The sequence below is a fragment of the Amblyomma americanum genome, chromosome 4 (genome assembly GCF_052857255.1).
Source record: "Amblyomma americanum isolate KBUSLIRL-KWMA chromosome 4, ASM5285725v1, whole genome shotgun sequence".
Taxonomy (NCBI): Eukaryota; Metazoa; Arthropoda; class Arachnida; order Ixodida; family Ixodidae; genus Amblyomma; species Amblyomma americanum.
In genome coordinates this window covers 55723303-55747944 of record NC_135500.1, presented here as the reverse complement: position 1 = coordinate 55747944, position 24642 = coordinate 55723303, and the positions used below count along the sequence as shown (strand labels likewise).

General features: G+C 47.5%; 1 protein-coding gene and 1 long non-coding RNA gene across 6 annotated transcripts in view; one reads left to right on the top strand and one right to left on the bottom strand.

Annotated features, from left to right (window-relative positions):
- Positions 1–207: 207 nt before the first annotated feature.
- Positions 208–21405, bottom strand: LOC144127952 (uncharacterized). Of its 4 annotated transcripts, none has more exons than XR_013313640.1 (4): positions 19214–21405; positions 16850–18208; positions 10724–10897; positions 208–8128 (listed from the first exon to the last, which is right to left on the bottom strand). It is a non-coding gene; the product is annotated as an uncharacterized LOC144127952 (long non-coding RNA). The 4 variants fall into 4 exon arrangements; XR_013313642.1 differs by having other exon boundaries at positions 20947–21405; XR_013313641.1 differs by having other exon boundaries at positions 7900–8128; positions 16850–17081; positions 18070–21190.
- A 158-nt stretch (positions 21406–21563) lies between these two features.
- The window catches only part of Stam (signal transducing adaptor molecule), a 48997-nt gene continuing 45918 nt past the window's right edge, over positions 21564–24642 (top strand). Inside the window, exon 1 of one of the 2 annotated variants that reach the window (XM_077660969.1) lies at positions 21564–21870. In XM_077660969.1, coding sequence (XP_077517095.1) covers positions 21828–21870 — 43 coding nt within the window. In that variant the 5' untranslated portion in view covers positions 21564–21827. The remainder of the gene's footprint in view (positions 21871–24642) is intronic. The other variant, XM_077660970.1, reaches the window with a different exon arrangement.

The window sequence follows — 24642 nt, the reverse complement described above, 5'->3', positions numbered from 1 at the left end:
ATTTCTGAGCAACGCAGAGCTTTTGTGATGCAAATGTGCTGCGCCTAATACTGAATTCCCTCAGGAAAGAGAAGAACTTTTGTGCTCATCTCTTCAAACAGTTATGTCATCATGATTCCTAGCTTCCTTCTATATCGTTCAACCTAAAGCATGTAGGTGTGCTACTAAGTTAGAATGTGCATTCAAAAAAGAAAGATGGGTTCTCCATTTCTTCAACAACAGCCTATATTCAACACAAATTTTTTACAGCATTTTTCTGCCAAGAAACATTTCTTCAAACTTTGAACATATTTGACAGGTACTTGAACTATATGTCTTAAAAATTTGTTGAATCCACAACTACATGAACACTCTGAGAGAAGACCAAGAATATTGCAACAAGGTAAACAGAACAGCAGTGTAGTAAGCCAGTACACTTTCATGAACAAGTGTCACTGACAAAAAAAGTCTAAATAACAGGGAAACAACATCACAGGACCTAGGTTCAGTAGCCAAAACTAATGAGCTGCCACATTATGCATACTCTGCGGAGGCAAAGGTATGATTCAGCACAACAAACTGCGTTTCGGTTGAGTGCATTCCCCCTACGTCTGGAGAAAAGCAAAATGGCGAGCAACAGAATCAGTGCGATAAACAATGCAGCCTACATTGCTAGGAACATCTCTTGACAGTGCCAATACAGCCCACTGTGTTGCATGTGCACTGACTGCAATGCCTGCTTGACCCAATCAAGTTTTGCTCTGCAGGCTGCTTAGTTCTAAAGACAGCACAGGTTTTTCTTTGTGGCAGTATCACACCGAGTATTGACTAGACAGAACGTGACAAGAACTAGTCATCATCAACATCAGTGCAGGTCGTGATTGTGTGACCACACCTGCCAGCTTTGTGGTGACCAGCAACACTCTTCTTTGCAGTTTCACACAAACACCACAGTGTCGCTGATTACGTTCCTAGAAGCAATAAATACAACACACTAGCAAACAGGGACAACAATGACAACAAAGTAGCGCTGCACAGCTATGCATTAAGACCTCACAGACACTTTCTGCATGACGATGCCATAAAATGTACACCACTATAAAAGGTAAAGAAAACATCAGTTTTTGTGGACTTTGTGCCTACAGAGTTCTCTGCTGTCAACTTAAAATGGCAAAAGAAGGAGCCAAGTGCCAAGACACTTGGATACGGAGTATCGATACAGATGAGCTCCTCTTAAGAATGATGCAAGGTGCATGCCTTCAGCCGCTGCTGGCTCAGTGATTATGGCACTCGGCTGCTGACCCGAAAGACGCAGGTTCAGTCCCGGCCACGGCGGTCAAATTTCGATGAAGGCGAAATTCTAGACGCCCGTGTATTGTGCAATGTCAGTGCACGTTAAAGAACCGCAAGTGGTCGAAATTTCTGGAACCCTTCACTACGGCGTCTTTCATAGCCTGAGTCGCTTTGGGATGTTAAATGCCATAAATCAAATCAGCAAGGTGCCTTCATCTCCCCCAGCCCTCCTAATGCAACAGCATTAAAAGCCTCATCGGGAAAAGAAGTGGCGTCACATAACTCTCAGGTGGCAGGCAGCAGATGTGGCGGTGTACAGTGATGGTGGTGTACAGGAAGGCAACCTGGGTCTTTCAAGCCCCACCAGTCACATCTGGCAAAGATATCAACAGCTTCAAAATGTAATTAGGTGTCCCTCTGAACTTTAAGGGACCCACTCAGCAGAAAATCTGGTGGCGTCTATTGTGATTGCTGTGAGCGAAAGATTCGGACTGGTCAAAAAGGTGGCTACGTCACATGTGAAGCGGTGGATATGAAGTGATTAAACTTTACAAACTGGTGAATAGAAGGTCTCAACATGACTCAAACATCATTAGGACATGTAAGTATGTAAAGTAAATGGATTGCACTGAATAGAAAATTGGAATAATTAGTCCGGAATCAAACCCCTGACCCTTAGGTTATGAATCAGACAAGCTACCCATAAGCCACACAACCACTTTCGTACAGCATGGTTAAAGTGGGGCTTTATATGTAAGTCATGTGGTCTTTCACATAATATGGATACGGTGTCTGTGTCTGCAAGAAGAGCCGCTGCTGGGACGCATTAACACTATCGCATTGTGCATTTAAAGGTGGAGCTGAACTGTCCCCCCAATTTTTTGTCCTTTTAATACCACCATGGAGATCGGTTCCTAGCCTGTGAAAATCCTGGTACGTCACCAAGAAAAGTAAGATGTGAAATAATATAGAGCTGTCCCCACAACAGATGCAGCGCACATTGATTTGTAAATGATCCTAATGCACTTGTGGCAGTCTTGCGGCAGTTGGAAGTTAAGTTTAACCAAATCGAAGTGCCTTGAATAGGTTGGCTGATGTTTCCATAGAAGGACTCATAAGCCGAGGTATCAAACTGGCTCCTATTGAATTAAATGTCGGCCAGCTTTCCTGAGTGCACTACCAGTTGGTGGTATAACTCACCCGCAGTGCGACATCCATCATCCAGCCTTTTACCCTATCTTTAGGACTGTTGCAGCAGTGATGTTGCTTCTTGGTTTGAACATGTGGTTACCACCAGCAAAAGACTTTAAAAGCAGATGTGAAATGCCTTTCAACTGTGCCGCTAAGACTAAAACGAGGACAGGAAAGGTAACAATACTGTCTAATCATGACTATACCTACATGGGAGTAAAAATAGTCCTCTAGTGTATTTCCTTTTATGAAAGGGAGTGTGCTAGAGGAAACTCACTCCATTTTTACTCCTTTCTGTTAAGAGTGTATATGAACAGGAAATTGGTTTTTGAGGAGAGGAAATGGTGCAGTAACTGTCTCACATCTGGGTGGACACCTGACAGGAATAAATGAAGTGAAAGAGGAAAGGAAGAAAGAGGTGCTGAAGTGAAGGTGCTCGATTATTAGACCACCTGGGGACCTCTAACTGACATATCGCCTTCATCGAAACATGGCCTGGCCGCCGCAGCCAATTACAAACCAGGCCATTTTAACAGTTGCAAATTATTTTAGAAATTGAAACCAGTGACCTGCTTACATCTCATGTAAATTTCATACAGAATGCTCCTTAGCCAGCACAGAGTGTGCCCAACTGCAGTGGCCTGCTTTAAATTGGCACGTAAGCCCCTCCAGAAAAGAACTAGAAGAGGAAGCAAACAAAATTAAGCAAAAGCATAGAACAACAGGCACAACATGGAGTTTTACTGATTCACACCCAAGGCCATCCACGCAACTACACTGCTTGCCAGATGGCGGTTCTAAGCGGTGGAAATTTATATTACAATAAAGATTGGAGGGGACACTAATGATCCGCCTTAAGGGTCTGACAAGATAGCATAATGGATTTCTTCCCATATATGCAAAATGTCACTCTCTGCAATCATTGATCCCTGGGAGTCCTCATACCCCCTCCTGGCACAGTGGTGCAGCGGTTAAGTGATGCACCAATGCCCTGATATGGCAGGTGCTCCCTGCAGTGGGCCGGGTTTCTTTCCATATATGTACAATGTCACACTCTATTTCACATTCATAGATCCCTAGGAGTCCTCATACCCCTCCTGGTGCAGTGGTGCGGCGCTTAAGCGATGCGCCACTACCCAGCAGTGGCAAGTGCTCCCAGCGGTGGGCCAGGTTTCTTTCCATATATGCAGAATGTCATTCTCTACTTTACATTCATTGATCCCTGGGAGTCCTCATACCCCTCCTGGTGCAATGGTGCGGCGGTTAGGCGATGTGCCACTGCCCTGCAATGGCAAAAGCGGTGGCCCAGTTTCTTCCCATATATGCAGAATGTCATTCTCTACTTTATATTCATAGATCCCTGGGAGTCCTCATACCCCTCCTGGTGCAGCGGTGCAGCGGTTAAGCGATGCACCACTGACCTGCAATCGCAAGTGCTCCCAGCGGTGGCCCGGTTTCTTCCCATATATGCAGAACGTCATTCTCTACATTCATAGATCCCTGGGAGTCCTCATATGCCTTATGGTGCAGTGGTGCGGCGGTTAAGTGATGCGCCACTGCCCTGCAATGGCAAGTGCTCCCAGCAGTGGCCCGGTTTCTTCCCATATATGCAGAACGTCATTCTCTACTTTACATTCATAGATCCCTGGGAGTCCTCATACCCCTCCTGGTGCAGTGGTGAGGCGGTTAAGCGATGCACCACTGCCCTGCAATGGCAAGTACTCCCAGTGTTGGGCCAGGTTTCTTTCCATATATGCATAATGTCATTCCCTACTTTACATTCATAGATCCCTGGGAGTCCTCATACCCCTCGTGGTGCAGTGGTGCGGCGGTGAAGCGATGCGCCACTGCCCTGCAATCCCAAGCGCCCCCAGTGTTGGGCCGGGTTTCTTTCCATATATGCAGAATGTCATTCTCTCCTTTACATTCATAGATCCCTGGGAGTCCTCATACCCCTCCTGGTGCAGTGGTGCGGCGGTTAAGCGATGCGCCACTGCCCTGCAATGGCAAGTGCTCCCAGCGGAGGGCTGGGTTTCTTTCCATATGTGCAGAATGTCATTCTCTACTTTACATTCATAGATCCCTGGGAGTCCTAAAACCCCTCCTGGTGCAGTGGTGCGGCAGTGGTGAGGCGGTTAAGCGATGCACCACTGCCCTGCAATGGCAAGTACTCCCAGTGTTGGGCCAGGTTTCTTTCCATATATGCATAATGTCATTCCCTACTTTACATTCATAGATCCCTGGGAGTCCTCATACCCCTCGTGGTGCAGTGGTGCGGCGGTTAAGCGATGCGCCACTGCCCTGCAATCGCAAGCGCCCCCAGTGTTGGGCCGGGTTTCTTTCCATATATGCAGAATGTCATTCTCTCCTTTACATTCATAGATCCCTGGGAGTCCTCATACCCCTCCTGGTGCAGTGGTGTGGCGGTTAAGCGATGCGCCACTGCCCTGTAATCACAAGTGCTCTCAGCGGTGGGCCGGATTTCATCTCATATATGCAGAATGTCATTCTCTACTTTACATTCATAGATCCCTTGGAGTCCTCATACCCCTCCTGATGCAGTGGTGCAGCGGTTAAGCGATGCGCCACTGCCCTGCAATCGCAATGGCAAGAGCTCCCAGCAGTGGGCCTTACGCAGCCCAGGTTGCTTTTCCCCAGCGACGAATCATTAACCTAACTTCCACCTGCCCTGGTGTGCAGGTTTTTGAGCTCTCCACAAGGTCTGGTGACCTAAGTGGCCCACCTGGCTAGCCCTCAATGCTGACGTCAACACCAGATTTTATGGAGCAAGGATCCTTTAACGCAATAGCATTAAAGGAGAGACTAGCCAGGAAGGAAAACAAATGAGGCAGAAAAACTTTAGGACATGCATGCCTTCTTGGAAACTCGAGTACATGCACCGTGTTCTGTGAATGTCCAAAGGGGCGGGCGGGGCTATGGACTTCTCCTTTAAGCTGGTAAAACCAGAACAGTATCAAACACGTCACTAGCTCGCTCTACCAATGCTGAATAAAGGAAAGCCAATTACTTTGAAACGAAATGAACCACTGCTGTGCTGCGTTAACTGCAGAGAACTCTATACATGATAGCATGAACACTGTTCTTTGCCTCAGGACAAAAGCTTTGTATAATACGGAGTGACTTCCAACTCCCTAGAGGACATCTTGTCACAAGAGTACACTACTTTTGGTGGTGTCTGCCACTAGTCCAATAAAAAGTGATGCTCTAGACTCCACTGACCAGCACAAAACAACACTTTCGATGTTGGAACTACACTTAGAGTAGGATTCTTTGAGGTGGCACCTTCGCCATGGAGGAAATGCATACTTCCTCAATGCTCTCGCTTTTCTGAGAGAGATTGCCGATAAGACATGAGGAAAACACCACGGAGTGCACTGCAGCACTGATGTACAGTCAATTGATAAGAAACACAGAGCCACTGCTTTTGCCATTGCTTTTAAAAAGCATTTGGTCTCATGTACAAACCTAAAGAATGGCACAGATAATCTTTGAAAATGGTGTTTCACCCATGGTACTGACAGAAAGGCTGGATACTCTTGCTGAGTTTAAATTTTAAAAATTAACTTTGGTATCGCAGTACTGCATCACTTATTAACTTCTGATGGCAGAAATTTCAAAAGTAAAAGGCGTTCACCCAGCAGAGGCTTTTGCTTCCAAGAGCAGACTATTAAGAAGGCCTGCGATTACAAATGAGAAATATATATGAGCACATAAATAAGGACTATCGGTGTTTTGCAGATGCACAAATTATTATAAAGGAGACAAACTGTTTTTTCACATCTTCAAATAGCAATAAAGTGTAGCAGTAAAGAACTCGGTTAGTTTTTGATGCCACACACTTGCAGTATCAGGCTGCCAAGACACTGTCCAGCAGTGTGTGCGAGACAGCATGCAAGAGTATATTGGAACGGAGAAACCGGGAAGAGCATGAAGAAGTGTAATTATGACTTTATATTGTATGTATTGTAATGAGCCCCTCATCCACTTTATTCTTGCCTACTCATAGCAAACAAGGATGAGAGCTCTCGATGATGAGAACGCTCACCTCTGAGCTACCTCAATGCTGAGAGTATGCTAAGCTGGCTACTGACATATCATAAGTGTGCACATGCAAAAACAGGGAGAAAATATGTAAATGGAACATGCTATCCGGTTCTTGTTTTCTTTTAAATTTTTTCCTCTATACTTTCAAATACACTGATAATCTACTACTATCACTTGCAGTTGCAGCTTGCTTAGGCCAGTTCTCTTTCGCAGCAACAGGTAACACAGGGAGTTTCTGTGTAGCGCACTGCATCCACTGTTGATATGGTAGGCGCTGCAGAACCTCACAACCAAAAACTTTTGCATTCACCGGTTGACCAGAGTGTTATTCTGGTGGGTCTGGGACCGGGTGCTCTCACAAAGGTGTGATGCAGCCACCATTGTTGCTTCCTCACTCTTGATAGAAAGCGAAAGGTCTGAGAGCATTTCTGGGAGCTAACCTCCTTTAAAGCCACACATGCTCACTGGAGCAAAAGCCTCTTGCAAGGCACTAGCACAGGAGAGATTATAAGGAATCGCCACTTTAAATGGAGTCTAACCAGCTAGGCTTTACAATGCTTTCGGTGGTGTCTTTCCATATGCACGTGAACATTGCTCTTCTTCGGAAAGCATACGGTACAGGGTATAGCCGTTGCAAAAAGTTTTCCTTCTTTGGTGCAAATTACACACTTAAGCACAATACCAGAACCAAACCAGGTCAATCTTGACTGGTCATGGTGTGTATTAGTGCCACCCACGCCCACACTAGACTACTCTGCTGTGGCAAGGCAGTGCTGCACTTTATAGCACTGGTGATGCAGTACTTGGCTACTGTAATCACTCTGCGAATGACATTAGAAGCAACTGCTGGGTTTCTGGCACTGGCTTTCACTGTGGCTGTACCACCACGTTAACTGTCCTTCTGGTACTAGTTTTGCACCACTCAGTTGATTTGCAGGAAGTCAATTTTTCACACTGGTCATGACATTTTGAAGGAATTTCATCATTTCTGGTGCTAAGCCTTGTTCACACGTGCTAGCAAGCACAGTGTCTATTGAGAGTGCCTATACACAGTGATGCAGAACACGTGTGCATGGCGATCTCTGCATGAGGCAGCAGTGCCAAAAGTCCAACAGTTTAGGCAAGCAACCCTCCGATATAGTATTATGCAAGCGGACACAACGGAGTATAGGCAAGCTGCTGGAGTTGACTGTGCCCATTTTCTGCACGAGTCAGGAGCAGACAGAAGTAGCACTGCAACATTGCGGCAGCCACTGCGTGCTCACTGGTTTCTGCCTTCACAAAAAACAGGACACACTCACCCCCAATTGCAGGTCAACATTTGCATTTTGACCAGGGGTACAAAATGCATGCAAGACCCTGTATGACACTGGTGGATCCGCACGTTCAGAGCTCCACTGCATGCATGCATGGAGGTGTCCTATAGGGGCGCATGCAGCACAAGTGACCGAGATCGTGAGAAGCATGGGACTGGCAGAAGTCAGTCTAGAGAAGCAGCGGTCACTTTGTGGAGTGGCCCCATGACGAAGAGATGCCGCAAGACGACCTGTAGGTCGCTCAGATCTCTGTCAGCAGTGCCACGACTTGCGACATGAGAAACCTGCACAAGGCAACGAGTAGCAGTGCCACTGCTTGGCAGTGTATACTGAGCTACACATACGGATGCAAGCAATGAAATAACAAAAAAACATACAATGCAGCTATGTGCTACCACAACTTCAAGGCAGAAAAAAATTTATGCAGTCAGTTTACATGCGGCAATGCATGCTTCAGCTGTAGTGCTGCAATAAATAGAAAATGTTCACTGGTGGGAAACACCGGGATGCGGGCACGGCAACTCACGAACACGGGCAGCCGTGCACACAACTGTTATTATGAAAATTTCAGATTCCTAACTTCTGAAACAATACTGGAGTCATCATAAAGGGCAGACATAGTGTCGCAAGCGTACATTCTGCATCTTGGTGCAACTGTAGCTTCGTAAAAAAAATGACATCTCTCCGATTGGTCACACTCATATTAATAAGCTCTTCCTCAAACTTCAATACAATGAAATGGCACTTGGACAAACACCACTAAATCAAAATTTTCAGATAAACAAACTTTTGCAATATCCTCTAGCTGCCAAGATGCGATTGCATTCCATGCATTGACTTTCAAATGAACTAAGTTCAGTTTGCTGAGACCTACAGTTCAGCAACGTCTTGGAAAGCAGTGAATTACTGCTTTTGCTTTTAGGTAGAACTTCATCATTACAACACATGTGCAGCAATTTTCATCTGCACAACTACAAACACTGCAATGTCATAACTTGGCAATGATATGCTTCCACTAGGAAAGCTGCAGGATGTCGTATCTGCTTTAGGTTCGTGTGCCTATATATGCATCTGGTTTCTAGCCTAACTGAGCGGTAGTAGTGGAAAATATTACAAGAACTGAAGCAAGTGAGGAGTGAGCTCTTGTTAATTTGAACTGAACACCAGCAGTATTATAAAGGCTCCACTTAATCTGAACTCCACACAATATGACCAACTTCTTGGCAAACTTTGAGTTTGATTTGTCACAGGCTGGCTGCAGTAAAATGTGTCTTGAGATGTTGCACTAACTTTGCTTCCACACAGAGCGGATGAGTGCCTCTTGTACATTCATCTGGCCCATCCACCACATCATTGGCCTCTCATAATGGGCCTGCAAGCAGAGACTAGTGTGAGCCTCATTCACAGTTCGACTGCTGGCCAGGGTGGGGGTCAGTGTTGAGTGCACGTTTATTCTGGACAGACTCTCTCCAAAGCCTGCTTCAGTTCAACCACTTGGATCTGCAGTGCTTTTGTGGCTTCTTTTTCCAGCCACCACCTCTGCATCAAACCGTGCTGCAATGCATGAAATAGCCTCTTGTGCCACTTGAAGACCAGCCTCTGCTTCCTCAATTGTTTGGTGTGGAGCGTTTGCTAGGACCACCCAAGTCCTACTCATTGATTGTCATTAAGTAGGTTATCGACTCCCTTCACATCACTTGCTTTGGTATTGGCATTGTACAGCTGATCAACGATCTCGTCTCATTCTGCTACCGATTTCTGCTTGCAGCTACGTCTTTCTTTTATCAAAGCAATAGTTTGGGGTATGATGTCCCCTGGAGCAAGTGTTGTGTGCTATCGAGCACTGTGGAAGCTATGCAGAACGAGGAACTATAAGCTGGTTATGAGGAGAGGAAAGGTGCAGTAACAGTCTCATGTCCTGTCCACCTCAACTACACTGTGAGGGAAGGAATGAAGGGAACATACATTGCACACCACATAGGCACAACCCATGGGTAGGTTTGTTCGTATCATCATAGCGGCAAAGAAATTCTGCACACTGCAGACAGTGCACTTTGTCCAGGGAATTTAACAAATTCATATCATACCAAAATTTGTATAGCCATGATTCTACTGTATTTCTTTAGGCAATTAAGACTACCAAAGGGGGTATGCTTGTAGCTTTCTGTACAATCAATATCGCAGAAAAAAGTAATGAGCAAAAGTAAATGTCTATAAACTTTATAGACATTTTTTTTTTTTATCGCTTTCCCCATTACTGAATGTTTCTTTGCAATATTTTGCAGCAACTGAATGAGTAAAACGACTATGTGACATTCCTATTGCAAAGTGCATCTTTAAGTAAACTAATTAGCTTGATAACCATAACCTAACAGGATACTACACATCAAATAAGTCAAAAGGAAAACGCATACACAGTGTACCAATTACAGCTGATTCACAAATTTCTACTGACAACCATGTCAGTGCCATATTCTACTGAGACTAGCTGGCATCAACTACTGCATAGCATGATTTAAAATTAAGAAAAAGTAACTGTACTGAAATAAGTTAATGAAAGGGCTTTCATTTACTTCTACTATGCTATGGTCTAAAGCCTTAATTTTCTTTAATTGACTACATATATGTTTAAAGAAAAAGCTACGTTTTCGTAACACCCTTTGTGAGGTACAAACTCATTTAGCTTTACAGCCTAGTGACATGGTAATTTCTGGTATACTACAGACAGCAGGCATGTATTCAAGGCCTCCGTACAAGCATATGTGTACTGAAATGCAAATATCTGCATGAACTGAACTGGTGGTTCTTGAAACATTAACCTACTTAGGCCTATGTGGTTCCTGCAGAATGGTGCCGTTATAGGCAACTGTGTCGCGTACCTGTGCCGTGGGTGTCAGAAGTCGTTGTGGGTGCTGCGGTGGTACTGGAGGTGCCACGACTGGCGGAACTTGCGTGAGCACACGTCACACTGGAAGGGCCGGACTCCCGTGTGGATCTTGACATGCCGGTTGCGGTCACTGTTGCGTGCAAACGCCTTGCCGCACACGCCGCAGCTGCAAGCAACAAGTTTCAGCACTGTCATGACTAAAAGAAGGACTGTCACACACAGCATGCTCCAGTGGTCAAAGTGAGCACACCTCCCAATTTCCAGGAGGCTACATGCTAAGCTCAAGCAGCAATATATTGTCGTGTGTGTTATTATTATTCTCTCATTTTGCACTTAACGTCTTCTTCAACCAGCTGGGTGCCGATCGACAGTGAAGAGGTAGAAGATCGGCAGAACCTGCTCGTGAGCCCGGCCGCGACCGCTTGTCCTGTCTCTAGCGCCTGCTACTGTGGTCCTGGTCCCCCATCGTGCCTTCGACCCGCGTCGTCTGAACGACCCGTGACATTCTGGTGGAGGTGCCATCTTATGCGACGTCATCCCCTACCTCCCGCTTCGCAGAGTCCCATTCCCAGCCCGGGCCGCCGCCCCTCTGCTGAGGAGGACGAGATCTGTGCCAGTCGGCGACTTCAAAGACTCAGCCCGAATTCGGCCTCTTACCGCATTTCACCACAAGGTCTGTGCCAGCACTGCACATGGCTCGATTCACCGTGAGCCAAGGCCAACAGACCGATTCTTCGCCCGCACCCGTCGTGGTTTACCTCCCTGTCGCTCCTCATTCCGCCGTCCCGTTCCGTGGCGAAGCCTCCGAAGACATCGACGACTGACTTCAAAACTATGAACGCGTGGCCCGTCAAAACGGCTGGACTGCGGAACATTGCCTGCAGAACTTATATTTCTGTCATGACGGCACTGCCCGTCACTGGTACGAGAACCACGAGCACACCCTTACATCGTGGGATACCTGCAAGACTCAGCTGCGAAACACTTTCGCAAACCAGCATCGCCGCCAACGCGCAGAAGACCTCCTGCAAATCAGGTTCCAGGGCCCCGACGAAACCGTCACTAGTTTCGTGGAAGACGTGTTGCGGCTTAGTGCCCGAGCCGACCCCAGAGCCACCGAGGAAAAGATGGTGCGCTTTCTTATGCGAGGCGTCAAGTCCGACATTTTTGGCGGCCTCGTTCGGGCTCCTCCCACAACCATGGCCAAGTTTATCGCCGAAGCGACTAACATCGAGCGTGCCCTGGCAGCCAGAGCAGATCATTACCGTCGGCTTGCCGGAGTTTCCAATACTTCCAGCCTTCTCGCTGACCACCCGGCGGCTTACCCTGTCGATGCCATCCACCTACGCGAGGTCATCTGCGAAGTTGTCAGGGAGGAACTTCGGAATTATCTGCCACCCACCGATTGCACATCTTCGTCCCTCCTCACAAAGGTCGTTCGAGAAGAAGTGCAACATGCACTTTATCCTCGCTGCCCCGTCACCCCTCTGCCTGCACAGCCTACTGTGACGTACGCCTCCGTCGTCCGTCGTTCGTTGCCGCCAATGGTTGGCCGCCCGTCCCCTGCTCCACAGTCACCACCGTCTCCTGCACCTGCCGACACCCCTCATTTCCAACACTGTGGACCAAGCAAAGCCGACGCGTGGAGGACTGCCAATGACCGTCCGATATGTTTCCACTGCGGGCAGGCTGGTCATATCTATCGCCGCTGCCCTTACCGGGAGCTCGGTCTTCGCGGATTCCGGCAAGATGCGCCCCGTCCCAAGTACGGCGAGCAGCCTCGTGAAATTGAGAAATTTTTGCGCCATTCCCCACCACCTGAGCGGCCTTTTCGTCGTGCGTTTCGCTCGCCCCAGCGCGATTCCACTCTTCGCGATCGCCGCGGAAGCCTATCTCCTCGTTGGGAAAACTAAGCCCGGCGACGCCTGGAGGTGGCATTGCCGACCACGAATCTGTAAAAGATCCTCCACGTACGACGTCCCGCTCCCCCTCACCTACCGACGACAACCTATCCGCCGATGCTTTCGCCGCTTCTGCTCGCCCGGTGTACAAATAATCTTTGCGTACTTATCGACGGCCACGCCACGACGGCCCTTGTCGACACCGGCGCCAACTACTCCGTTGTGAGTGGGGAGCTGTCCCGCCGCCTCCGCAAGGTACTCACGCAGTGGGATGGCCCACAAATCCGAACCGCCGGAGGCCACCTCGTCAACCCAGTCGGCCGCTGCACTTCTCCTGTAGAGATTAACGGTCTCACGTGCCCCGTTACCTTCGTCGTCTTGCAGCGCTGCTCGAGAGATATTATTCTTGGTACGGATTTTCTGAGTGAGTTCGGCGCTGTTATCGACCTCACCGACTGCAGCCTCACCCTTCGTCGACCTTCCTTTGACCAGCCGAGCTCCGAGCCGACGTTCTCCGAGGCGCGCATCTTAGCGGACCACGTCACTTTGCCGCCTGACTCGAGTATGTTTCTGCTGGTCGAGTCCGCACCGGTTGCCTCTGGCGAAGTTCTTCTTGAAGGCAGTGTGCAGCTACTCCTTGGCAGGGGTGTTGGTGTTGCTAGAGGTGTCACGCGGCTTCACTCTGGCTGCGCCCAAGTCCTCGTCACCAATTTTTGAGGCGTTCCGCAGCACCTCACCAAGGGCACAGTAATCGGCCTCATCGAGCGCCTCAGCGCCCCTGTCGCTGCTAAGACCCTCTCTGCAGCTCCTTGTCCGCCTCCTCCCCAACCCTCGGTGCCTCCCTTAGGTGTCAGCATTGCCCCGAAACTCTCTGCTCAGGAGAGAGACGAGCTCCTCGCTCTGCTCGGCGAGTTCCACGACTGCTTTTCTACGTCAGCTGGGGTTCGCCAGACGCCAATAGCAAAACACAGAATAATTACTGACGACGATGTCCATCCTGTTCGTCAGCCACCTTATCGTGTTTCGTTAAAAGAACGTGAAACGATACAACATCAAGTGCGCAGCCGATGACATTTTCCAACCATCTCACAGCCCTTGGGCTACTCCGGTGGTGCTGGTGAAGAAAAAAGACTGCACCCTTCGCTTTTGTGTTGACTACCGGCGCCTCAACAGAGTCACGAAGAAAGACGTGTATCCACTTCCGTGCATCGATGACGCACTTGACCGCCTGCGCCATGCCCGTTACTTTTCATCCATCAACCTTAAAAGTGGGTATTGGCAGATAGAAGTCGATGAGCGCGACAGAGAAATGACGGCTTTCATCACCCCAGATGGACTGTACGAGTTCAAGGTGATGCCCTTCGGACTCTGTACTGCTCCAGCGACCTTCCAGTGCGTTATGGACACCGTGCTCACCGGCCTCAAATGGCAAATATGCCTTGCCTACCTTGATGATGTGGTCATTTTTTCCAGCACGTTTCAAGAACATCTTGTTCGCTTAAAAGCAGTCCTGCAGGCTATCAGAAACGCCGGCCTCACCCTCAAGCCTACGAAGTGCCAGTTTGCCTATGACGAACTGAAATTTCTGGGTCATGTCATCAGTCATGAGGACGTTCGTCCCGATCCCGATAAAACAGTCGCCGTCACTTCTTTCCCGACACCATTGGACAAAAACACCGTGCGGAGGTTCCTGGGCCTCTGCGCTTACTACAGACGCTTTGTTCCTAATTTTTCAAACATCACCGCGCCGCTTACCTGCCTCACGAAGGAGTCTGTCCCATTCCAGTGGTCTAGTGAAGAGCAGCTTGCATTTGACCATCTAAAACGACTCCTGCAGGCTTCGCCTGTCCTAGGCCATTTTGATCAGGACGCCGCGACAGAGGTACACACTGACGCTAGTAACACGGGCCTCGGGGCCGTCTTGATCCAGCACCAGAACGGCACCGAACGTGTCATCGCAAACGCCAGTCGTGTTTTGTCGAAGGCAGAAACCAATTACTCGACCACCGAAAAAGAATGCCTCGCAGTAATTTGGGCGATCACAAAGTTCAGGCCCTATCTGTATGAACGCCCATTCCAGGTGATAACAGACCACCAGTCTCTGTGCTGGCTGACCAATCTAAGGGACCCTGCAGGCCGACTTGCGCGGTGGGCCCTTCGACTGCAAGAATTCCACGCTACGATCGTCTATAAGTCGGGTTGCAGACACACTGATGCTGACTGCCTTTCCCGCGTTCCCGTTGAATCCACGCCTGCTGATACGGACAACGACTTTGACATCATCTTAGGAGCTCTAAGTACCGACGATATGGCGACGCGGCAGCGACTCGACCCCGACCTTCGTGACATGATCTCACATTTGGAGGGTCAAGGAGACGTAGTTCCTCGTCCTTTTGTACGCATAGTACGTAATTTGTGCCTTCGAGACAACGTACTTTATAAGAAGAACTTTGCCCTGAGCCCGAGGTCATGGCTTTTAGTTGTGCCCACTGATCTATGCAATGAAATTATAGAAGTGTCTCATGATGACCTCTCCTCGGGACACTTGGGGTTCAGTCGAACGCTCGCGTGAGTACGTTCCAAGTACTATTGGCCACAACTTGACAAGACCGTCCGCCATTACACCAGGACCTGCCACGAGTGTCAACGGCGCAAGACTCCACCTGTGAAGCCTGCAGGACACCTTCACCTCATCATTCCCCTGCTCAGTCCGTTCCAGAAGATCAGTATGGACCTACTCAGACCTTTTCCAAGGTCGCAATCGGGGGGGGGGGGGGCAAATGGGCAACCGATGGATCGTTGTTGCGACGGACTACCTCACGCGGTATGTTGAATCACGCGCTCTGCCCTCATCAACGGCTTGGGATGTGGCAAAGTTTTTCGTCGAGTCCGTCGTTCTTCGACACGGTGCCCCCGAGGTCCTTATCACTGATCGTGGTGCCGCATTTATGTCAACTTATTTCACAGATACTGAGTTTAAGCCACACCGCCCACTGCAAAACTACCACATACCACCCGCAGACAAACGGGCTGACCGAGCGCCTTAACAAGAACTTGGCTGACATGCTCTCAATGTATGTCGACATTGAGCACCGAACCTGGGACGAAGTGTTACCGTACGTAACTTTTGCGTACAACACTGCAGTTCAAGAAACCACCGGATTTTCGCCATTTCGCCTGGTGCATGGCCAGGAAGTCGTTACCATGCTCGACGCTATGCTGCCCCACCAGCCAGACGTCTACGCTCACGCCGATGCTCAACTCGTCGCTCAACTTGCGGAAGAAGCCCGACAGTTGGCCCGCCTTCACATCCAAGCCCACCAGCAAGTCGATGCTCGCCGATACAATCAAGGCCACCGTGATGTTCAGTTCAACCCTGGTGATCGAGTGTGGGTGTGGACTCCGATTCGACGCCGTGGTCTTAGCGAGAAGCTTCTGAAACGATACTTTGGCCCGTACGAAGTGATTCGCCGTATAGGCGAGTTAAATTATGAAGTGCTGCGGATCGTAACGCGGGCGTCCCGCTGCCCGCCTGCCTCCGAAGTTGTTCACGTAGCTCGCCTGAAAGCGTACTGCGACTGCTCGGAGCACGTGGCCTAACTCTTCATGCTCTACACATGTTTTTCAGCCTTAATTTTCCCTCTCTGTGCATCGGGACGATGCGCCTTTCGGGAGGGGAGCAGTGTCGTGTGTGTTATTATTATTCCCTCATTTTGCACATAACGTCTTCTTCAACCGGCTGGGTGCCGATCGACGGTGAAGAGGTAGAAGATCAGCAGAACCCGCTCGTGAGCCCGGCCGCGACTGCTTGTCCTGTCTCTGGCACCTGCTACTGTGGTCCTGGTCCCCCATCGTGCCTTCGACCCGCGTCGTCTGAACGACCCGTGACAATATAACATCCCAGATGCAGCTTTTAAATTTTTTTTTTGAAGAGCAATGAAATATAGCACTGTTTTCGGGAAGTGCATTAAAAGAATACTCACTCTGATCCTTTAAAAGCTAACTTTGGTGTGACAGCTTTTCCACCAGTAAGAAACAAAAGTGCCTGGGTATATCAAGTAAGCTGCACCTAATGCCAAAGCTGTATATGTAATCCATACTTCACAAAGGTGAGCATAAAGAGAAAGAAACCGCTTAACACAACACTGGCACGTTCTGTATACAGTACTTGCACAAACATGCGAAAGAGGCTCAGTGATTGCTGGGGTGGTGCGAACCTGAACGGCCTGTCCTTGAGGTGCTGTGTCTGGTGCAGGCTGTGTTCGAGCCGGTCGTTGCTGGCGAAGCGGCAGTAGCGGCACGCATAGCGGCCCCGTGTCCGAGATGGGGGCTTGCCGCTGCAACGGTGCGCCCGCAACTGGTCTTCTGTCACCAGGTCCGTGTTACACAATGAGCAGCTGATTCCCTTGCGCTTGAGTGCCACCGCTCCAGTTGCCGCCACTGCCGGCTCTGCACAAGTGCCAGCCACGGCCGAGCAAGCGTAGGCAGAGCTTAACAGGAAGGGCAGACCCCAGTGAGGCCATCATGTGCACAATTTTTTTCACACGAAAAAGCTTCTCACTGACATTAGAAACAGTTGTTGCATGCCAAAACTCTTTATTTTCCAGCCACGACACAGGGCCATTTTCTCATCTGGTACAGCCATTGAAGGAGCTCCGAAACACACTGTGGTCGGAATCTAAAGGGCCCGTTGAGAGATGTCACCTCCCCAATTTTTTTACTAAGCACGCAACTAGACCAGAGAAATTAAATGAATAATATTCAGCATTTACAGCCTCCTGAACTCAAATTCACTCCTCCACTTTTCCCCAACGTAACTGTGTGGCAGGGACTCCCTGTCAACCAAGGCTGCGATTGATCTCTGTTGTGCAGGGTGGCCATGCTCTCGACACACCCAGCACAGACAGCCGTGCAGATGTGAGCAGGTGCCAACGTCACATTGCTCTGCAACAGCGTAAGACAGACAGACAGAAGCTTCAATAAGAATGATAGTTTCTTGAAGTTCTTTATAGCGCTACAAAAAAACAAGGACACAGGAAGAAGCACGCAGGATGGGTGCTGACTCCAACATACTGTGTACTTCTGTGTACTGTGTGCGTCCTGTGTACTTCTTCCTGTGTCCTTGTTTTTTTGTAGTGCTATAAAGAACTTCGAGAAACTATGCTTCACCAACTAGCCCCACAACTTGTTTCGTTAAGTGAAGAATGATAGAGAGCTTATTTTTGCTTGTAATTAATGAGCTTACTTTCATAGTATCTGTAATTAGTGGATGCTTTAAAGAACCAAATTAAATGCGTTTTGATGCACTCCACTTGCCAAATGCGCGGAATCGTCGTGCTCAAATGCTGGTTAAGGGCTTCTCTAGGCATTTAAAGCATGTCATAAAGCTGGCTCCAATACAAGAAACTTGGCAGTTAGAGCAGCATGCATTCTGAACCTTATTACACTCGGAATGCTCATAACTTTCTTCATTTGAAGACAGGAGTGCTGCAACTCTTGTTTCGTCGAGGTGCACAGACAACCAAGGGTTTCATAAAAGCCAGTTTTTATATTTTGGTCCTGTACTTCATGGCGCCCTGTAAGAAACAGGAGAAAGAAGGCCTTTAAGAGCAGCAGTGCAGGAAATACAACAGAAATTCAGGTGTGCACTGTTAACTATTTAAAACAAATAGAACTTCAAATTTAAAGCAAACATAAGTGAAATGAATAAGGGCATAAAGTACATTCACATATTTCATTAAAATGATTGTCAGAGAACTGTGTACTACTGCATAATTATCCTAGAAATCAAAAAGCCAATAAAATAAATTCAACAACCACAAACATATTGTATGCCTGTGAAGTGTAAATGCCAATAGCAATAACGCCATGTTAACAAGCAGCAACATTGCAAGTAGAAAACACAGGTTGTTGTAGCATAATTTACAAAATAATACACTTATATATGTGCCATTTCTGCATAAAATGCTACCCTTCTTCAGTAAGAGAAAAATATTCTCTTAAACACGAAAATTATGACACCCAGTAACTAAGCTACCGGTTAACATCATTACTCAGCTCACTTGACGATCTTAATTTGATTTGTTAGTTTTCAACACTTATATCTTTACATGGAAAATCTTCTATGCTGTTTGCTCTGTACTCAGGTAATTTTTTGGATAATTTTTGGTGAATTGTGATGTGTCTCATATTCCTATTTCATATATTACTTGAATCATGACCTAGGCTTATAAGTGTTATTTTTATAATGTGTGTTAATAGTTGGAATGCCAAATCGCTTTGCTAATAGACCTGTACAAATTCAGTAGCCCGTACTGATAGAGGAAACATGGGCCTCGTCAAGCCCTGCTTCTTCGGCTCTTTTCCCATGTTTTGGATACTGTATACTCAAGATGTTGAATAAATCCGTCTGTCTATTCAGCTGTGGCAAAGCTAGCTCGCATTCGATAGAAAGCGTGTGCCTCGAGAAAGTAGCGACTATTCACAGATGACACAAATGAAGAACCACGAGATGGTCAATGATAGACAGCCACACTGTAAAATGCTAGGTTCATAGGAATATCAATGCAACAAACACTCACATGAGCTGCAGAAAGGCATGCTGACAAGTAAAACAGCTGCAACAATCCGTGACAGATAGAGCTCTTTTAGAAACAGCAAAAATTTTTGCACAGTGCAAACTTTGGATGAATATGCACTACTAGAGGATTTTTTATAAAGGGAGAAAGCCTCAAAGCATAAGAAATTAATCTGTTGGCTTTCGCATTAAGACATCAAAGAAATGTGACTGCTGCTCTAACTGTGTGAAAGCTAGACTGAAGCCGAAACAGAATTAACAGCAGGCTGTCTGATGCAATATCATTGTACACATGCTCAATAAGACTGGCAACCACACTGCTAAAGTCCTGTCACAAAAAATTTAATTCCTTCTGAGGCTGGATTTAATTTGACACTAGCTTTGCTCTTAGCAGCAGCTTATCTGACTCCAGTGGAGCAGCTGGTAGTGCTATGATATGGCAGCAATATTTCTGCCATATGGAGCTGCGTGAACCAATGGTTCATATACTGGCAGTTGACGTACTCCCAGTTTTGAAAATGCATGTTAATAGAAATGAACAGCAAATTTACACACACTATACTTTTCTGGTGGTGGTTATTGTTACCTTGAAGTATTCCAGGTCATATTAATCTGGTACTGCTATATCACAAACTATTCATTAACCTGAGCACAAGAAAACTTACACGACAGTTTCTCAAGCCACAAAAAGGTTTCGCTTTGAAATTTCAAATACATCTTCTGTGACCGACCATTAAGTTTTGTTTCCAGCACACACCGGATATTTTTACCACCACCAGACTTAAAGCCTTGCAGATTTGTAGAGCAAAATGTAAAAACTTTGCACACTGACATGACAAACAAAGAAACCCTTTGATCATGATCCTGAGAAGACACAATCATTATGCATGCATAGTGGCCCAAAAATCAAGATCACCTGTTCACGAGGTGCGCTTTTGTGGTTCTACATAGTCCACAAAAAGATAATCCTAAGGTATTCACAGCAAGCATAAAGTACCCAAACTTTTTGACATCAGCAGAACATGTAGAAAATGCTTTTAGCTCCTTAATTCGAAATTGACAAAAAGCAGCATGTGAAGTGCGATACATTCACAGCATCTACATCCTCAGCTTATTTAATGAGCACTTTGTAAAGGAGCCTTACAACGGCATTACACACATCGGCTGATACGACAGAAATATCTAGCACACTGTCACCGACTACGACACTGCACAATTGCTGTCGAAGCGTCAACACAACACCTTAAACGCGAGACGAAACAAACAAGCCACGCTGCGCCCGCAAGCACTAGCAGCACTAGCGCGCATTGCATTCGATGCGATCACGCGCATCTTTAACACTCGGTGCATCTTAATTGTCCGCTGTATTCGTGCTTCGGTTCACGAAACACTGATCATGTACTTATATATGCAAAAAGCTCGCGGGCAAACACTCTCAAGACGTACGCGTCAGGTCTCAGTTTGGAAAGAAAAGCTGTCAAGGCGGTTATGCAACGTGCAGCACACAATCCGCCTGCGCCTCGCGTATCGAAACCCGATGAAACGGAAACCATCTTCAACGCACAACTCCGCAACTTTAGCGCGTAGCTTTTCGACAGGCGCCCGCCGCCGAAAAGCTTCGGCACTCGAAAATATTCCCGCTTGTTTATGGCAGCACGGCGAGGTCAGAGAGAGCCGGGAGCTTGCGAAGAAGAAGGAAAAAAAAAAAACGTTACGAAGCGGCGATCGGCTCGAGACCTTCGAAGAGAGCGGCGGGGACGGGCGCGCACGTCCTTCGAGCGGGTCTGGCGGGCAACACCTTTCGAGCCCGTGTCGTCGCACGCCGACGAGTCTGGCCGGCACAGTCCTTCGTGTCACCGCCGCGCACGGCAAATCGCACCATGGGTTGCGCCACCGGGATCAGATATGCGCCAGCAACGCACGCACAAACAGCTGTGCCGAACAACGTCCCGACGTCCCGAGAAAAGCTAAAACGAAACTAGAGTTGATCATGGTGTCGATGCAAAGGACGGCAAGGTTTGGTTAGGTTAGCACGGTAAATTGTTGCTATCAAAAACTAACTGTTTTCACTATTTTTGTGCTAAAAGCATAAAATATTATTTTAACGTATATTATTATAGTCGATGTGAAGGACGGCGAAGTTTGATTAGGTTAGCTCGGTAAATTGTTGGTATCAAAAACTAACTGTTTTCACTATTTATGTGCTAAAAACATAAAATATTATTTTATCGTATATTATTACAGTAACGTAAGTGAATGCAACGTATTTTTTTAGATATATTGCTAAATACTGCAGCAGTGCTAGTGCCATCTGGGTTTCGTCTGGGAAAGCGTTACATCATCGTCTCTGGCGAAAGCAAGTGAATGGTAGCGGAGGAAGATCTCGCGTAGTTGCCTCGGTGCCTCGGTGTCCGTGCGTCGTTTTCTGGCTGACTACAGCGCTACTTCGGCGCACCGACCGAGCCATTGCGTGCGAAATTCAGCGACAGGCCTCGGATTACGTGCCGCCAGCGAGAGAGGCGTTCGCCGCGAACGCTTCCTGAGGGGCCCCGCTCGTCCGTCGTCGCCCAAAATGTTGAACTAAGCCGAGACACGGACAACTCTGGGCGTGCGGGAAGATGCCGTTCCTCGGGACCAGTTCCGCTTTCCAGCAGGATGTCGGTAAGGCAACACTTGGACCGCCTCGAGTGCGCAGGGAGTCTTTTTACCCCCGTTTCGAACAGGACGGCTTCTGCACCGCCTGTAATCGGCGTAGGCCTGATGGAAACCAGCTTTATTTACTTCCATTAAATGCTGAGTCGCTGCAGGCGTTCGCCTACTTTGGCCGAATGTGTTGGGCGATAAGCAACGCGCGTAGTTCGGCGACGACTACAGGCCATTCCCAGGGTCAATTATCTCGCCGTCCACATCTGCCCTGTGCGTCACGCGCAGTACAGGTCATACAACCTTGTTTTGGTTTTTCTTTGTGACGTAGTTGCCGAACTCGAGAATCCATTAGTTACGCCGAGTTCCCCGGGGCCCGCTAGTGCAGCGCACTTTTCGGTTTCTTTTAGTGCTGGTAATGTGCGAAGTAGTTGCCAGGTGCTGATGGCAGCAGCTTGAAACATTTCACCGTGCACTCGAAGGCGTCAACTTCTCGTGACGAGCCTGCAGTGATTGCTTTCGGTTCATTTCTTGCTATGGCGAAATCTCGGGTCTGTTGCTACAGCCGGGTCGACAGCTACTGAACAACGCGGTGTGAATGCCTCGAGTTTCCAGAGCTTCTGGTTCGCTTGCGTCATATTCTTCATTCATTCTTTCACGCCCAACTGGATAAGTCATCCCGACTAAACGAATGCATATTGCAGTGTTTGCATATGAACTAGCTGACTGGCAAAAGAAAACGTGCGTATTTCGTTTAGCACATCCGCTCATACACCGCGCCAAGTTTTCTTGGTTTGGGCCACTGTTGAGAAAGTAGCCCGACCACGCTACCTTGGTGTTGCAGACCTTGAGTGCTGTGGAGCTGGTTATCATAGACCTTTGTTTTGTGCCTTGCCTCTTCTTGGCAGTGTGCTGGGTCTGAAAGTCGTCATGGCTGTTTGGAGAGGACACTGGCCTTGAAGAATTAGTTGAAGCATGCTCCATCACTGCCTTTATTCATGTCCGTAATCTTGCACGGAATGCAGTTTGACATCTTTTTATGTGTGAAGTCTCCATTCCTTGAACAAAATTGCTCCTCGTTTGTCGTTTGAACCTTTTACAGTGGTATGACAGAGCTGTTTGCTAGGTGCCCAGTTTGGCACCAAAATCTGCCAGTTTAATCCGGGTAAATGCCAGGAACAGGCTGTGTCTTGCAATGCAGCTGACAGTGGTTAACAGCAGACTGCATTAAAGTCTGCCACCATGCCATGTTCTCACCACATTTCGTGCCAACTATGTGACACCAACTGTAGATATTTGAGTTGGGGCACTTTGGGTGAGAAGCATTCATTGCTCGGCTTATATGTATCTTTAGGGTTATGTCTCTGCAAAGCTCTCAGTGCTATATGTCTCTTTGAAGCACAATTGATGAAACACCAAACAGAGAAAGGACACAACATGCACTGCACTGGCAGCAGCATTTTTATTGAAATCGCAGGATTCATGTGTGCAGAAAAACAGATGTACTGTCAGCCTCAAATGAAATGTGAGCAGGACAACTGAAATTTAAAAACAAGGGGCAGAAAATAACTGTTTGGAGAGGAAATGCAGGGGGTCTCTTAACACACGATGTAGCTTTCTGTGCCATCAGACTGAAAACCAGATGCTCTATTTTTCCACTTCTGTCAGCTTAGCTAAGATGCCATTTTTCAGTTCCTATTGTTATTGGCTTCATTTGATCCTGACAGTACAGTCTGCACCACCCTTGTGTAGAGCGCTCGGGCGGCGCATTTCTATTCAAATGAAGCCAGAACTCTTCGCTGCTTCGTGGTTCCAGAGACAATATTTGCGCAGAAATAGGGGCAGACAGACCTCCAAGCAAGGCAGATGCGAACACTGCCTGGAAATAAGGGACTGCTCTCTAATTCAATTTTTGTTGCCTGGTACACACTGCTAGAGTGCTCTACACAAGGCTGACACAGGCTACTTATAAACACGTGCACATCGTCCGTGCTTACTCTCATAGCCTGAGTTGCTTTGGGACGCTAAACCCCCATAAACGGGCACAGACTCTAAGTATTTTCTAATCGGTTTTTGCTTTGGAATAATGCATGTGGCATTAGTAAACATGATCATCATGTGAAACTTGCCAGCACTCAATAAATAATCTGTAATTGAATCTTGAACTCTGTAATGTTTTCAGGTTGCCGAACGATGGTTGTGATATCACAAGTGAGTATGAGGTAATGGGAGACCTCCAAAAGCTGCAATATAATCGCTGCTTTGTCTTTTTAATTCACGCCAACTCTTAAGCTAAACTGCTTCAGAAGCTGGAATGTCAGTGACTGGATAAAGGTACTGTTATACTGTAATTTTTGTTATACCGGAATTTCTGAGTGCCTCACATGATCTGGGTGCTCGCTTGTTACATCACAACAATCTTTCAACTGCTGAATCCGAAAGAGTATGGGAGAAGAAATTCCTTATATGTTAATTACTGGGTGCAGGCTAATTTCACACTATGGTCCATATTTGCTAATATCTTAAGCATGATTCAAAAGTTGAAATGCACTGAGAAAAATTTTGTGTCTCTGCCTCTTTAAGGAGAGGGACCTTCACTGTACAGCTGAAAAATTGAATCTGTGGTGTCACTTTTGTTTGCAATAATGCATAGTCTTGTCACTGTGTTAAGCTGCCTAATACTATATCGGCAACCTAGCCCTGAACCTCCTCGCTACTTATCACTCTTGGAGTATTGGTTGGAAGGGATACATTGCCTGTGGTGTCGTGGTGTAGAAACCAAATGTGCTG